The sequence below is a fragment of the Vombatus ursinus genome, unplaced genomic scaffold (assembly GCF_900497805.2).
Source record: "Vombatus ursinus unplaced genomic scaffold, bare-nosed wombat genome assembly UNPS02009975.1, whole genome shotgun sequence".
NCBI lineage: Eukaryota > Metazoa > Chordata > Mammalia > Diprotodontia > Vombatidae > Vombatus > Vombatus ursinus.
This window is the reverse complement of record NW_020949753.1, coordinates 4,843,410-4,860,730: the sequence shown is the minus strand read 5'-3', so window position 1 is coordinate 4,860,730 and position 17,321 is coordinate 4,843,410. Positions and strand designations below refer to the sequence as shown.

The 17,321-nt window shown below is 37.9% G+C and overlaps 1 protein-coding gene across 1 annotated transcript; it reads left to right on the top strand.

The window, feature by feature from the left end:
* Positions 1–1,455: 1,455 nt before the first annotated feature.
* LOC114036719 lies at positions 1,456–16,789 on the top strand. Its single transcript, XM_027853396.1, is given in 5 exon segments — positions 1,456–1,539; positions 1,848–2,025; positions 2,028–2,415; positions 16,241–16,364; positions 16,730–16,789. Coding segments are annotated over 5 exon segments (834 nt in total).
* The last annotated feature ends 532 nt before the right edge of the window (positions 16,790–17,321 follow it).

Here is a 17,321-nt window from a genome sequence, read left to right as displayed (position 1 = left end):
ATATTATTATATATTACATACACACATGCACACATGCACATACACACATACATGTATGTACGCATCGTATATGTACGCGCATATATGTGTGCATGTGTGTACATGTATGTGTATACACACACGTATATGTATATAGACATATAAACATATACATACACATATACATACACACATACACATACATACGTACATATATATGTTATGTATGTGTGTATGTATGTATGTATGTATGTATATGAAGAAGAATTGTTGAATAGGATAGGATATACCTCTCTCACCTCTTGCTAGGAGGTGACAAACCTGAGAGCTGAAGCTAAGAAGGAGTAGAGAAGAGAATCTTTTGCCATTCCTAGACTAAGGGCCTCTTCCTTTTTGGAAAGAGCCCAAGAGCAGTCCAGCTAGAAAGATGACCTTAATACTCCAGTGGGAAATGTGCAATAATATGCAGCAGGGCTAGAAGTTGGAGGTGGTGAAGAGTGCAGTTGCTCATCCATTAGTGAGCTGAAGGAGTCCGGTGGATTGACCCTTGGGGCAGAGACATCATGTCTTCCGAAGAGCCGACTCAATTTCAGAGCAGCCTGACTACTCCAGCCTGGCAGTGTTCCAGGGGCAAAGTGACCTGTCCGATTTTGTGGTGATGTCTGGAGGGGAGCCGGTCCGTTGGCTTGAGTGATCTGCTTGGCCCAGACTTGAACCATTGGTGTTGTGTCAGGTAGTAGGCCTAGTAGGCAAGTGATCTACCTACCCAGGCCAGCAGTGGATCATCAGAGTAGCCAAAGCCAGCCCAACCCAGAAGTGGATCAGCCCGTGCTGAGAAGTGGGCACAGGTGAACTGTGCCCTGTGAGGAGTAGTCTAGCTGAGAAGTGGAGCAGAGCTCCTCAATGAGCTCGAGGACTTTATGGAAAGAAAGTACACTGAGGCCCCACAGTTTCCAAGTTGAGAGTTGTCTTGACTACATGTGCATCTCATTGCTATGACTATATTATATATTGCTATATTATGTAACATCATAATATATTATGATATATCTAATTATATATTACATTTTATCATATATCATATAATTATATGTCATTATACATAATTTCGTGCCCACTGTCAAACCCAGAAAACAAATGACCAAAGAGCCACAGAAGTTATACAACAACTGTTAATTCTGAAAATACCAAAGAGCTTATATAAGAACTGTTAAACTCTGAAGAATAAAATAAAATAAAATAAAACCAAAGAGCTAACAGTGGTTATAATAAGCAAAAGCCTTCTTTATTCTTTTGGAGGAGGGAAACTAGACAAACATGCCGGTGTCTGAGCAAACAGACCCGCAGCAGTGAGGCTAAGCCTTGATACGTGTAGTAGTGGCTAGACAAAGAACCAGGCGGTGAGGTGTAGCCATGGCAAGGAGGGTTAAGAGCAGCAATGAGACAAGTTTGATTCATAGCAGGACTTCATGACCGATGGATACTGCAGGTGTTTGTCCGAGCTCGGGGACCCTCTGGTGCGGATGTGAAACAATTCTGGGATTTGGTTGCATCCAGAAGGTGAGTGCAAAATGTTGTTGTTATGCCAAGTCCGGGGCACAGCCTGCTTGCTGAGCCTCAGCTCTGGAAAACAGTATGTCTTTTGATAGTAAAAGATCTTGGTATGGGGTTGTCTTATTGGTGTCACTTTCTCTGATGAAATTATACTTTGAAATATATTGGACTAAATTATTTAGTCTTCATTTAAATTTGAATCCTTTCTTCAAGAGTCATTAATTGATTATAAAATTTATTGTGTTGTACTTAATAAATGATATAATTAACATTTCTGCCTTTCTAAGTTTGTTCATGAATTTTTTATGCCTTAGGATATGATTATTTATAGGATATTTAACTTATATGCAGAGTACATCATCCGAAATGCCGGGTTGGATGAATCAGGAGCCAGAATTGAAGTTGCCAGGAGAAATGTCAAAAATGTCAGAAACGCAGATGACACCACTCTGAAGGCAAAAAGGGAAGAAAAATTAAGAAGCCTCTTGACGAGGGTGAGGAGAGTGTAAAAGCTGGCTCAAAGCTTAGCATCAAAAATACTAAGATCATGGCAATTGGTCCCATCACTTCCTGGCCAATAGAGGGAGAAAAAATGGAAGCTTTCTCAGATTTTATATTCTTGAGCTCAAAGATCACTGCAGATGGTGACGGCAGCCACCAAATTAAAAGACATTTTCTCCTTGGGAGGAAAGCTGTGGCAAATCTAGACAATATACTAAAGAATGGAGATATTACCTTACCGACAAAGGTCCATACAGTCAAAGCTATGTTTTTTCCAATAGTAATGTGTGGTTATGAGAGTTGGACTTTAAGGAAAACTGAGTGCCACAGAATCAAACCTTTTGAAATGTGGTGCTGCAAGAGACTTTTGAGAGTCCCTTGGTACAGCAAGGAGATCAAATCGGCAGTACTTAAAGAAATTAATTCAGACTTTCCACTGGAAAGACAAACACTGAAGGTGAAGCTGAATTTCTTTGGCCATGTAACGAGAGGACAAGATTTATTGGAAAAGACCCTAATCTTGGGAAAGATTGAAGGTAAAAAGGAGAAGGGGATGTTAGAGGATGAGATGAATAGAGAGTGTCATGGAAGCAATGAACATGAGTTTGGATAGACTTCAGGAGACCGAGGAGGATAGAGGGGCATGGTGTGCTACAATCCACGGAATCATGAAGAGTGGGATATGATTGACTGACTGAAGAACAGCTAAAGCATATGGTTAATTCTGTAATGTGACATACACTGCTGAAAAAAATGTAAGCTGTTTTATTTCATTATTCACTAAAGAGCTGTCATATCTAACTTTTGCTAAATTCTGTTCAGATTCTTAACTTCTTTTATCTTTTTCTTAAAATTTTCTGGGTCTGAAAGGATTACATTGAGATCTCTATTGATGATATTTTTACTGCTTATTTCTCCCTGAAATGTAAGTAACTCTTCCTTTAAGCATTTGGATACTGCACCCTTAAGTACCTATATACTGAGTCTTGATCTTATTTAATGGTTTACAGTGCCTTCAAACATCATGTAATTTTCCTGTTTGTTTCTTTTGACCTATTTTTCTCTTTTAATTTCTTCTATTTTTAAATTGTTGTCATGTCTGAGATCATGATTGCTACCCCTGCTTTTTTTATAAGTTCATATGAAACATTATATATTCTGCTTTATTTGATTCTGCTGTCTTTTTTCCATTTTATTTGTGAGTTTATCTCATTATTGTTCAGGCTTATGACTGTTACGCATTTTCTTCCATTATGTTCTCTTACATTTTTACTTCTCTTTGTCCTCTGCTTCTCTTTAGAAAGAAGAAAAAGTGGTGGAAGAGAAGGAATATGACCATCACTGTTGATCTATAACAAATGCAATTTGCTTCTCCTGTACTGTCTTTCCTTTTTTTCTCTAATCCAAACTGCAGTCACTAGTTATTATACTTCTTTCTCTTCTTTAAATTACACTTTATAATCCACTCTCCAAATCTGAAGTTTGTTTTGCTTGTGACTATTCACTTCCCAATTCTATTCTACCTCTTAAACAACTCTATCCCTTTTTCCTTTACCTGCCTGTTTTCCTATTGACTTTACTGTGTTTCCACACCATACTCTGTGTGTATTCAACTTTCCTCTGTCCAATTCAGAGACGAGTGGAGTTCGTATGATGTCCCCCCCAACCCCTTCTTTGTATATTCTAGTTTTGTACCCCAATTATAAAAATTAGTAATTTCCATCCTCTTTTTTCCCTAGTGTTTTCTTTTGCTCCTCTCTTTCTTCTCTTAAGATCATCACAAAAGAACAAAACCATGCCCATCCCCTTTCTGTATCTTATTTATCTCCCTGTTACCCTTGAAGACATGATTCTGAAAGGACACATGGTTTCTTCTCCTATTAGAATGTAAGCACTTCATCAACATTTAGTTCCCTTCTAGTTGCTCAAATATATTTACTTTTGTAGGTTCCTTTTGACTCCTATGTTGCATTTCAAACGTTTTATTGTGTTTTGGTATTTTCATCAGGAATACTTGAAAGCCTTTTATTTCATTAAAGCTTAATTTTCTCCCCCTGTCAAATGATAATCAGCCTTGCAGGCCAAGTTATTCTTTATTATGAGCCTTTATCTTCTGCTTTGTGGATTTTCATATTCCAAAATTTTCTCTCTTTTATAGTTGATGATAAGTTTTGTGTGGTTCTTTATGTGGTCCCTTCATGCTCGAACTCTTTCTGGCTGCTTTTTTTTTTTTTATATTAAAGTACTAGATGTTGTTATGCCATCTTGTGAGTTTTCATTTTGAGGTTTCTTTCAGGAGGTAACTGGTGGATTCTATTTTCACCTTGTCTTCTGGTTCTAATGAATCTGTATAGGTCGGTTTCATTATGATTTCTTGAAATATGATCCATTTTTTAGGGAGTCCAGTAATTTTATTTTTTTTCCTATTTAACTTATTTTAAAATTAAATTATGTTATTTTTTCAATTAAGAATCATTTCGGGGGCAGCTAGGTGGTGCAGTGGATAGAGCACTGGCCATGGAGTCAGGAGGACCTGAGTTCAAATCTGGCCTCAGACACTTGACACTTACTAGCTGTGTAACCCCAGTCACTTAACCCCATTGCCTAGCCAAAAAAAAAATCATTTGTTTTCTCTTTTACTGATCTCCTTCCACCAATTCTACTGGAAAGAAGAAAACCCTTGTAACAAATATGCATAGCTAAGCAAAATAAATAACTATATTGGCCATATCCAAAAACAGAAGTCTTGGTCTGCATATTTAATCCATTATCTTTTTATCAGTAGGTAAGTAGCTTTCTTCACCATTGATCCTCTTGGGAAAATGGTTGATTTTTATAATGTTAGTATAGTGTAAAATGTTCTACTTCTGTTCACTTCACTGTACATTGGTTAATAAAAATGTTCCTATCCCCTTCATAATTTCCTAGAATGTAATAGTATTTCATTATATCAGAGGCAGCTAGGTGGATCAGTGTGTATGTTGAACCTGAAGTCAAGAAGACCTATGTTCAGTTTCATCCCAGACACTGACTAGCTGTGTGACTCTGGGCAGGTCGTTTGATACCTTTTCGCTTCTGTTTCCTCAACTGTAAGATGATGATAATAACAGCGCCTACCTTGCAGAGTTGTAGTGAGGATGAATTGAGATAGTATTTATAAGAAGCTTTTAACACAGTGCCTGGCACATAGTAGGTACTATATAAATGCTTGTTACCCCCCCACCCACTTTATATTTATATACCATAATTTGTTTAGCTATTTCCTAAATGATGGCCACCTCTTTAGTTTCTACTTCTTTGCCACCTCAGAAAGAATTGCTACAAATATTTTTGTGAATATAGGACCTTTTCCTTTTTTTTGATCTCTTTGAGGTATAGTAATGGTATCATGAGATCAAAGAGTTGACCCAGTTTAGCAGCTTTCTAAGCACAGTTCCAAACTTCCTTCCAGAATGGCTATGCCAAATCACAATTCCACTAATAGTGCATCAACATGCCTGTTTTCCCACAGGCCCTCCAAAATTTTAAATTTCCCTTCCCCCCCACTTAACTTTGCCAATCTGATGGGTGTGAACCTAACATTTTTTCTCATTGTTAATGATTTGTAACATTATTTCATGCAGTTATAAACAGCTTGAATTTCTTCACTTTCACCATTTCATTTGTCAGTTAGGGAATGACCTTTATTCTTATAAATTTTAATTAGTTCCTTATATATCCAGGTGAGTTATTTTTGCTATTATGTAATCTGAGTGTATATATTACAGGCGGTGATGGAAAAACACACACCATCTCCAAAATGTAATGAATTGTGGTGTGGTGACATGATGTAATGTGATGACAGGGAATAGCCACCCACCAGTGTCACATAATATAGTTGTAACTCTTCTTGTATGGGCCATATCAGCACCAACTATAATCAGCCTAGTTCACTGGGGTAAGCCGCCACCAAAAGCACTTACATACAGACTCTCTCAGGATTCTAGGGCTTATCCCCTTTTGAGGGGAAATATATTTCGTCTACTCACCATTCTAATTCTTGAGCCCCTATTTGATGCGTTTCCGATCTATTCAAACCATGAGGTAACACACCCTCACAACCAGTAACTCACAGTAACACTTTCAGATCTTAAACCTAACCGTGTACTTAACAAAAAGGCAAAATAAATAAAATTATGGATATTAATATATTAAAATTAATGCACATATGAGAAATACATTAGAATCTCCAGATAAACCCACCAGTTTACTTAATTCTATTGTAGAGAGTGAGCATATGCTAAAAAGGAAACAGGCAGGGAAATATGTGAGAGAAGAAAACCTATGATCTCAGGGTAACTTACAAGTCGAGACCACAGGCTTCTATCATATTGGTCCATTTAGGAACCACACAGAATACCACAGAATACCATAGAAAACTGTTCCTCTGCTTTTTATTTGGCTGTTGGGCCTCGTAACTTTTTAGCTTTGCAAATTGTCTTGATTTATCAAACCTAGCCAAATCCAGGAAATCAAAGCAACTATGAAATTCCATGTTTTTCTTTCTCAAATGAGAAGTGGCAACAGAGAGCAGCAGTACCTTATTGAGAATCATTATCTATCTCTTTCCAACTCTTGTTGGCATTGTTGTTGTTCAGTCATGTCCAACTTTTCATGACCCCATTTAAGGTTTTCTTGGCAGAGATACTGGAGTAGTTTGTCATTTCCTTCTCTAGCTCATTGTGCAGAGGAGGAAACTGAGGTGAACAGGGTTAAGTGACTTGCCCAGGGTCACACAGCTAGTAAATGTCTGAGGCCAGATTTGAACTCAGGAAAATGAGTCTTCCTGATTCCACGTCCAGTGCTCTGTCTACTGAGCCACCTAACTGCCCCACTGCCACCTAGCCGCCACAACTCTGTGTGGAATTGAAGGCTATGAGAGGTCAGTGAAACTCTTGAGCAATAAAGCCAATTCTTTCTTTACTAATCAGGAATCCCTTTGCCAAAGCCTTGTGTTAGGTGACTACTTCTAATTATTACAGCTCCTATAGTGTAGCTTTTCAGCTCATTTTCTGTCTTCCATTTTTTCTTAAATTTCTATGTCAGATTCTTCTCACATGTTCCTATGCTCAGATCGTATATATTCCAATGACTTGAGTGAGAGCCTATTGACTGTCAGTGACTCACCTTTCATTGAAAAAGAATACAAGTCACCAAATTTTCCCTGCAGAATTCTTTTTAAAATCACACCTTAGTCTTCCTACACTTATAAGACTTTTTTTCCCCTTTAGTATAGCCCTCTTTAACCATAACAGTTACGGGCAATCTAGCTGTGGCATAATAATATTTTGCATCTGGGAAGACCTTAACATGGTCCAACATCTTTTCAATGTCCTTGAAACTCTGTTTCTTTACATTCATATTTTTCCAATTTTCAATAAATTAAAAAACCCTTTTACCCTTTATAACATCAATTTATTTCCACACAAGAGAGGCATCTTTTTATGTTGTAAACAAGGAGATTTGACTCTTTATATTTACACTAGATTTGATTTTCTGTTGAAAACCATTTAAATCCTGTTTAAAAGCTATTTGTTTATATATCTGCATTAACATTTTATATTAAAACAAAGTTCTTTTCCTGTTCCTTTTAGGTATCAATATATCCATCCACAATAACAGCAGTATCATGTCCTTTGAAAAGTAATATAAATCTTTTCTTTTACACATAGAAATTTTTTTCTCTCCCTTTAATCAGCTCAACCTGAAAGAAATCCTTGGAGACATCCTCTTTTATGAGGAAATATCTTACATTTTCTTCATTTTCAATCTTTTAATTTTGTTCTAATATTTATTATTATTTTATAGGACCATTTAGTTCTTTTTTTTTCAAGAAGATTGTTACTTGGGTAAGGTTTTTTCACTTTCTGTTTAAAGGTATTTATTCTCCTTCCAGGTCTTTCCTCCAGAGCTCTTCTTTCACTTGTAATTTCTTTTTTTTCCCTGCCTAGGTAGCCTTATAGTTCTTATGGCCAAGTAACATTTCTCTCAAAGGCTTGGTCTTATAGTTGTGTAGTTACTCCCAGCTTCCATAGTTTGCCTCTTAGGTATCTGTACTATTTCTTCCCAGTATTTGATGTCTTCTGTTTGTTTATATCTCCAACTTCAGTTCCTAATTTGAGATTTTGTACCATGGATAGGCTCTGTGCCTTTCTGCACTCTAAGATGGTGTGATCAGTTCTTATTTGTCTATGACCTCAATTTCCTAGGCTTCTAATGTTTGCTTCTCCCTCCTCTGATGTCTGTATTCAGAGTTCTGGCAGGTTTCAAGCCTGCCTTAATCTTGGAGGGTAAGAATTCTACGAACCCCAACCCCACCTCTTTCCCAGCCTCCTCTCCCCCTATGCTCCAGTCAAAGCACTACTGTCTCCCAACCCCACAACCACAGTAAGCATGCTTTGGGTTTCCTACCCTTTTGGAGACCCTCAGGAACAGGCTTAAAATGTCTCTAGAGTGGGGAAATCCAGATTTTTTTTTTTGGTGTATATGGTAGGACTCTGTTTCACTTTAATAAGAAAACCTCATGAAGTAAATTTATAATCTGTAATGTTGTCTCCTTGATTGACCCATCAGGGAGGGTAACTATTTTATGTTTAATGAAATTCTTCCATTAGCCCTGTGCTAAGATCTGAATATACAAAGTTAAAAACTAAACATTTCTTTCCCTCAAGGACTTCACACACTATTGGGAAGAACAATATGTAAATCTCGAAGTAAATGCAAAATGAACATACAGTAAATACAAAGTATTTGGGAGGGAGAAGGGTGGTGGACATCCTTGACTCCAGCATTGCCTTTAGGTACATAGTAGGGGCTTTGTGGTTTGCACTACAGGAAATTTCCTTTCCTCCAAATTCTCTATCACAAACTTGAGCAGAACATGCTCACTCACTCCCATTCTATCCCACTTTCAGTGAGACTCGAATCCAGAATAGAATTTCTCCTTGTTTAGTCTCCTCTGCTTTTCAAAGGATGAAATTATCATTAAGACAAGTCAAGAAATTATTAGATAATCTGCTTTTGGCATAGAAAGAATTCACCACTGTATCATGCTTCTATGCCAGACTTGTGATCTATTTCTCAGACTCCTTACCTCTTTTCTTTATATTCAGCTAATGTATAATAATATTTCAATGACAAAAACACTTCTATTTCTCCCTCCATTGACTGTCATTCAAATACTTTCCACCATGCTTCTTTCTTCTAGTCCCTGAATTTCTCCACATATGTATACTTTCTTTTTTAAAAAAATAGGTTTTTATTGATATATTTTGTTTTTATATAACTAATTTTTCCCTCTATGTTTTTTTCTCTTCACTTCCCAGCCAACCTTTATAACAAATATTTTTTTTTACAAAGAAGAGGGGGAGAAACAGTTAAAAATCAATACATCAGAACACATTAAAATACATAAAAATCTGTTATAAACAATATTCCACACTCATGAACTCTGTCCAAAGGAACAGAAGTGGGCTTGGGAAGGAAGCAGTCTAACTTAATCTTTCCATTGTTTTATAGTTGTTATTCTTTCCCTTTATATTGTAATCATTGTTTTCCTGGTTCTGCTTACTTTACATCTGTTCATAGGAGTCTTCCTGTGTTTTTCTGTATTGCTATGTTCATCATTACTTACAAGCACAGCAATATTCCATTACATTTATGTAGAATTTGTTTTGTCATTCATAATCATTTCCCAGTGGATGGGCACCTTCTTTGTTTCTAGTTCTTTAATTGACAATGATGTCCTACTTCCTTGTTACCCTATATTTACCTGTCCTATTTCTTTTGAATAAGGTATTTCCGTCCAGATCCAGAATAGTTATAAATTTTGCCCCCACAAGCCGACCTGGTTCAGGACATCTAGTTGCTTTTGCTTGTTGACAAAAATTGGGCCATTTTTCTATGGACATTTGAAACCTTGGGTTTTCCCATTGTCTTTTTTCTTGGATTTTGTCTCCTGTTAACATCTGGGTGACTCGACTGTCAGTCCTCTTCCTTCATTGTAATTATTTTCTATGGCATCTAGCTTAGGGGTATACTTAGTCAGTTTCTCCCTTTCCAGTACTTTTTAGTTTAAAGCTCTTTTGATCAGACTTGCAGGATGCCTGGCGTATTACATTCTGACCAGCCTTTGTTAGGTGTATTACATCACTGGCCAGGAATCAGTCTGACCTGTATTTTAAGTTATGGTCCAGAAATCCAAACCCAGTTCCCAGACCACACCTTTTCAGCCATCTCTTCATTTCTGTAATTATCTTTCATATCCTGCCCAATGGATAATAGTGAGGAAAACAAAACTCGTTCTACCACAGCCCTGAACTTCTTGACCAAGGCTCCTTCTGGCAAGAAATGCCACAGTCTTTGCCTTTAAGAAGTTTACATTCTCCTGGGAGATAGTTTTCTTATTAAATCCCTTTTTAAAGATTTACAGCAACCCTGTAAAACATGTGATCCATGTATTACCTCCATTTTATAAATGAAGAAACTTGAGGTTGATGGAAGTTAAGTGATTTGCTTAAGATCACACAACTTGGGTCAGACATAATATTTATGTCCATCTCCAGGTCCTTTCTGATGTATGCCACACTGCTTTTCATGTTCTTTTCTGCAATAGGTTATAAACTCCTTACGTTTCATCCCAGGAAGGAGTTCTTTTTTTTTTTTTTTTCCCTTTGTACCTCCAGTATCTAACGCATAATAATACATTCCTGTTAATTTATTGATAGGCAAGGCTACACTACTAATGCTAAGCTACTCTAAATAAGCTGAAGATTGTAGCTAAAAATTTAAGAAACCTTTCTTTGTTTTTTCTCTTGTGTTTCCTCTTCATCTCAGATAATATGAATTTCTGATCAAATGTAAGCCAGGCATTCAATTTCCATGCTTCTTTTCTCAGAATCCTGCTTGGACTTTTCTCTGGTCAGTTACTCCATGCTGAAGTCTGCATCCTAGCATGACCTCAAGTGATTACGACATGTGCTTTGTGGTTGCCTTTCAGGAAATTACTCAAGTTCCACTTTCCCTAGCTTCTTCTGATATGCATTGACTCAGGGGACAACTAGAAACAAACTGCTAAATAAAGATTTCTGGCTACAAGCTCTGTTCCTCTAAGACCAAGAGATTCTCTTTTCCCCTCTTTCTATTCCCAGTTTTGTAAAAATCTACCTATTGGTTTACAAACACAGCTGACTAACAATAAAATAAAATGTATGAAAAGTACCAATATTCCAACGAACATGGTCTGTGTCTTTTTAGTATTTTCCTGATCTGAGCTTTTGGTTGCTACCCCTCATCAACTTTTTATTTGTGTGACCATGGGCAAATCACTTAACCTTTGTGGGCCTCATTTTCCTTACCTGAAGAGTGGCTAATGTATCTTTTGGCAGGTAAATCCTACGTGATCTTGTGTGTGTATAATTCAGCTCAAGATAGTTCTGAACTTACTGGCATCCTCAGCACGGCTTTACTGCTAAACATTGAAAAAATTCTCCAAAGAGCTTCTTTGATTCACAGTCTACTTAGAGGAAAAAGGAAGCTGATAGTAGTTTTGTTAATATGTAATTAAATACAGAGAAAGAAAAAATGTTAACTCTTTTCCCAGCTGAAAATTTTTGAAATTTAGCTCCTTTTCTGACTTGTTATACATAGACGCAAAATGTTAATGTTGAGGAAGAAGAATGGAAGGTTGGTACTGAAGTTGAGATAGAAGGCTGGAGAGAGGAAAAGAAATTCTTCAGTGCTTTTGCTGTCTGGAGAGCAGAGATGGCTTCAAGGTGGGGAGAGAAAGACAATTCTGATAGGTCCACGTCAACAAAAGAGGATTGGCCCTTGAATTTCAGTTCGTTCCCAAGGTGGCAAGTACGTGACAATTTCCAGGTACAGATAGGTGACTTGACTACAAGGTGACTCGACTACGTGACACATATTAAGGGACCGGGTGATTCCTCCTACCAATGCTGATGGACGAGCAGGTCTGGGAACGATGGGTCATTGAGTCAACCTCATATTCAATAATTCCCCCATTTGATGCGAAATCATATATATATGGAAACAATTGGACAACAAAACAGATGTCGTGTAATAGTTGCCAGACTGTGCTCCCTTTAGGAAGCACATGGCATTCCCCTTGAATAGTGGACTATTGACCTCATGACAATGCAGACAATCATACCTGAAATCAAAACTCAGAGTAATATCAGATTACAGTCCCATGAAATTTTTACCTCAAATAGCAAGTTTCACTAAACACAGCTTAGGGCTAATTTTTGATTTCTCTCATGGTGTTGCAACAATAGAAGTTTACCAGGCCTTTAAAAAGTTACTCAATATCCTTTTCTTCCTTTTCTTTGTCTTCTCCTAGAGTCTAAACTCATCTTAGTATAAACATCTACCATTAGAAATAAAAACTATAAGTATGTTCTGGAATCCCACATAGGTCATGAATATATAATAGTTTACTTAAAACCCTAGAAAAAAAACCCTGGCCAATTGCTGTAAATCTTCAGACCAACATATCCATCTTTTAAGGTACTGCATATTCACCATTTAAAGCAAAAACAAATCTTTAAGAACTAGAATTTGTTAAGACTAAGTTGGTTTCAAGATATAACTTCAATATATACTATTCCAGGTATAGCTTCATAACCTCTATAAGTGAAAGGTAAATAAATCTTAGATGAAACTCACTTTGCGTTTTAAGCAGGCTTGAAAATTACACCACCATTTTGTGCAAGGAGTGTTCGTATCCCATTTATCCAGAAGGAATTCCACAACACAGCACACTTTTGTACAGTTTATGACCAGATGGTAAGATAAGATTGATTAGAGTTTATGACCAGATGGTCCCAAGAAACCTTGTAAGTTTACAAATAAGGAGATTTTACAAGGTCTTTTCTATGTACCTTTTCCTGAACAGTAATCAATCATCAATTTTCCCTTTTAAAATATACCTATGCAAATACTTGATAGGTTTAAACATTATGACAATAACCCCAAATAACTTAATTAACAATTTCATAATTCTCATAAACGATAGCCAAATATTTGTAGGTGAAATTTCCTGTTAACTGCAGGCAAATCTGGAAATTTACGGTTTCTCAAATTACAGTACTTCAGAATATTACAAGTGGTCAGCAGGGCTGATAAAATAATAATTTTCAGATGTTTTTTCCACTGTCTTTTAACAGTTCAGTTCATAATCTAACAACATTCAGATTACAAAAGAAGTTGTTTTTCTAACAGCATATCTGATATAATAGTTTACCCAATTTCACAGTATCATAAACAATATTGTGGATTTGAAATGTAAAACAAAACCCATTACCGGTCAGGTGATCTCAATTCAGTTGAATGTATTTCCAAATTACCTCACACAGAAAATCTTTCATCTTATCACCATTGGCATTGTATACTGATCACATCGAAAACCATGCACAATGTCATCAACTATGTAGCAATTACATCTAATTAAAATAGTAATAATAACAGTTAACATTTATATAGACTTGCCATATGCCAGACACTGTGATAAGCACTTTACAATCCTGGGTTCCTCACAGCAACCCACCTTTAAACAGAGGCGAAATCACACAGCTAATAAATTTCTCAGATTGGATTTTAACTCAGGTTTTTCTGATCCATGCATTTCCCAGTAGTTTCATGCTTTAATGCCAGATTGCCAAATGTATTTCTGCATTGAGTTCTGCTTTACCGCAATTATCCTAATAGGGGAGCATACTTAGACTGCATTTTGATTTTACTTCAGGACAGATTTCAACCATATCAAATACGGATTTATAATCATTAATACTTAACATTTAAATCAATTTATCTATGGGCCATTTACCATTAGCACTTCAAAAAAAGAGAGCCCATTATTATCAATAAACTCATTTAAAAAAAAAAAGGGACACATGGTAGCAGCATTCCCAGCTTCCTATAACCTTTTCCCCGTTTCCTCAAAGAGCTGGATCAAGTCTTAGTTCCCAGCCTCATTTACCTCTCCAGAGGCTTTCCAGATAAGGATAAGCAGCAACTTCCCATTCCTATATCCCAGCATAGGAGCCCAGGAATTTCAAGCCGCATATCACAAAGAATAACCACATAGTTTCCCATATCCTCATCTGAATGAGATCAAAACCCTTCCTCACTTCTCTCTTTCCAAATCTCCAAAATCCTTTACTCAGGCTATACAACTTTCTTTAACTTTCTATTCATTTCCTCTTCTCTCTTAACTCCTTTAAACATCGCTTGCTTTCTTTTAAATTTAGGTACCCCCCCCAAAAAAAATATCTGTATCCATCTTATTTCTTTCACATCCTGATTGGATGAAATTGATCACTTACTAATCACATCCTAGACTGTGCCTTGCTCCACTGAATTCCTCCCAGTTCTTAGTTATATCCCCTCCCTCCTCATAATCCCCATTATCCACAAAGGGGTTAGAAAGACCTAGACAATGGTGAGGGTGGGGTAGTTTGGTTTCTCGCCTTGGTGGACTCCCAGGGAATTTCAAATCTCCCTTTTCACTCCTTCCATTTTTTCACTCTGTATAATACTAGAGAACCTCAGGGGTAACAAAACTGGCAATCAGGCAAATGGGGGACGGGGTAGTCACTGTTACATTCATATTTCCAGACCTTAGCACAATGCATAGCTCATTGTTGTTTAGTTGTTCAGTGATGTCTGACTCCTCATAATCCCATGGACCATAGCAAGCCAGGCAGGCCCTTCTATCCTCCATTATCTCTTGAAGTCTGCCCAAGATCTTGTTCATTGTTTCCATGACACTATCTCTCCATCTCATCCTCTGCCATCCCCTTTTCCTTCTGGCTTCAATCTTTCCCAGCATCAGCGTCTTCCAATAAGTACAATCTTCTCACGTGGCCAAATTATTTAAACTTCGGCTTCAATATTTGACCTCCAAGTGAATAGCCTGAATTAACTTCTTTAAGTTTGTTTTTTGTTCCTGAAGAGGACCAAAGACATCAGTAAGGCGATGTCTTATCTTGCAAGTGAATTGGATTTAAGTGAGGCAGAGCTGTACAAAGTAATCAGCCTCACTCTCTCCTCCAGAGTCATCAGGGTCCAATGGCAAGACAGAAGTCAAGACAACTAGCGAAGGCCTCAATTTCTTTAAGTATTGACTGATTTGATCTCCTTGCTGTCCAAGGAACTCTCAAAAGTCTTCTCCAACACTACAAATCAAAAGCGTTGATTCTGAGGCACTCAGCTTTCCTTATAGTTCGACTCTCACAGCCATATGTTGCTGGTAGAAAAATCATAGTTTTGATTATATGGACCTTTATTGGCAAGGTGGTATCTCCGCTTTTTAGCATGCTGTACAGATTTGCCACAACTTTCCTTCCAATGATTAAGCGCCTTTTAACTTAATTAAAAGTAAATTGTTGTTCAGTACTTGCTCTATGTACCTGGTGGACCATATTGCCATGGGGTTTTCTTGGCAAAGATAATGGAGTAGTTTGCCATTTCCTTCTCCAGTGGATTAAGGCAAACAGAGGTGAAGTGACTTGCCCAGGGTTACGCAGCTAGTAAGTGAGACCTGATTTGAATTCAGGTCTTCCTGACTCCAGGCCTAGCATTCTATCCACTAAGCCATCAAGCTGCCCCTACATACCACATTAGTAAGAGCTTAATAAACACTTATTGACTTAGTGACAATGAAGGACTAAGCGGTTAATTTTCTTTTCAAGTTTCTCCTCCATAGCTCTTATTTATTTTCTAATTCTTTCTTTTGGCACTATCATTTAATATAGAGTAGCATTTAAACTATTAAAAAAACTATTTTGGGGATTCTAACTTTTGTTATGACTAAGCTGTGATTTTCTTTGAGACTTTGCTTGTTTGTGTTTTGGAGTTATTGTCTTCTGAGTTTGTGTTTTGGGAATGCCCGGCATTATAATAGAAAGTGTTTTTGTTTATTCATTCTTCCAGTCTAACTGGAAGATTGTGATTTTGCGTTAGGGCGAGACTCTGAACATTTGGTTGAACTCCAAGTGATCTTGTATGGTCCTGGCCTGTCTTACCTGGTTTCCTGCTTCTGGGGTCAGGGTGATAGTGCCACATAGCTCATTTCTGCTCCTTGGTTCTGTTTCCAAAATCGCTTCTCCCGGTTTAGAGGGTCAGTGCTGTGGTCTCCTATTTCCAGGATCTGGCTCCATAATCTCTACCACCCTTGCTCCTGTGTGCAGAAGAATAAAGCAGGAGAAGGTAGTGGTACAAAAACATGGTGTGGAAAGAGTCACATCTGTAATGTGAACATTGAGACTGAGGTGAGACTATAGAGGAAATCCAAGGATAAAAAAAGAAGTGTTCTTCCATCCCCTCCCCTGCTAAAGCTATATTCTGGGAAAAAGAAGGATCAAAAAGAGAGGATTAGAGTGGATGGGCTGATAAAAGAGAACAACAGAAAGAAGGCAGAGAACTGCTTATTTCTGACTTTGCTTCTGTTTTTTCTGCAAAGTGCAACGACTTTGGGACCAGAAAGGACAAAACAAAAATGGTTAATGGTGAATTGATATTGGGATAAGTAAAGAAATAGTAGGGAGCATGTACCTGCCTTTGAGGAATTCAGGTGAATTAGATCCTTGGGTATTTACTGCAAGTGAAGAGGGTGGGGGTTTTGGGGTGCTCCTAGATGCACGGAGGCACCCCAAAATCGTGGGAAAAGCCCAGATCGTGGTGCAGATCTGCCTGAATGAATTCAACTCAGATCTTCCAGCCGGAGAAAAAGTTTATTAAAGATAAGCATATAGGCCAGACTCCAAAGGAACCCAAACATCAGTGATCTAAATGGGGTTTAAGGTGGTCAGGTGTCGCTAGTAAGGACGAGCTGCGAGGCAGCCTAGAAAGCTCAGCGTCTGAGTGAGGGCTGGGTTGGATAGGCCACGTGTGACCCGCGTTACAGGCGGGCATGGGGTCTCATCCTCTAGGGGCATGAGAAATTCCCAGCGTCTGAAGTGGGGGAAAGATGAGTCTTTAAGTACAGAAAGATTGGGGAGGGGTCTAGGAGTGGCCAAGCAGCTTGGAGTGATGGGAGGAGGGGTCTAAGGAGATCTGGATGGGGGTGGCCAGCAAGCTCGGGGGAACAGAACTCCTGGGTCCCAGACCTTGTGGCGCCTAGGTAGGATTAAGGGTGAGAATGGCCAGGAAGGCAAAACAATGGGAAAGCCCAGTTGAAGGGGGAAGGTGAGCCATTTGGAAAAGGGTCCAGGTGAGAATTTCCGTTT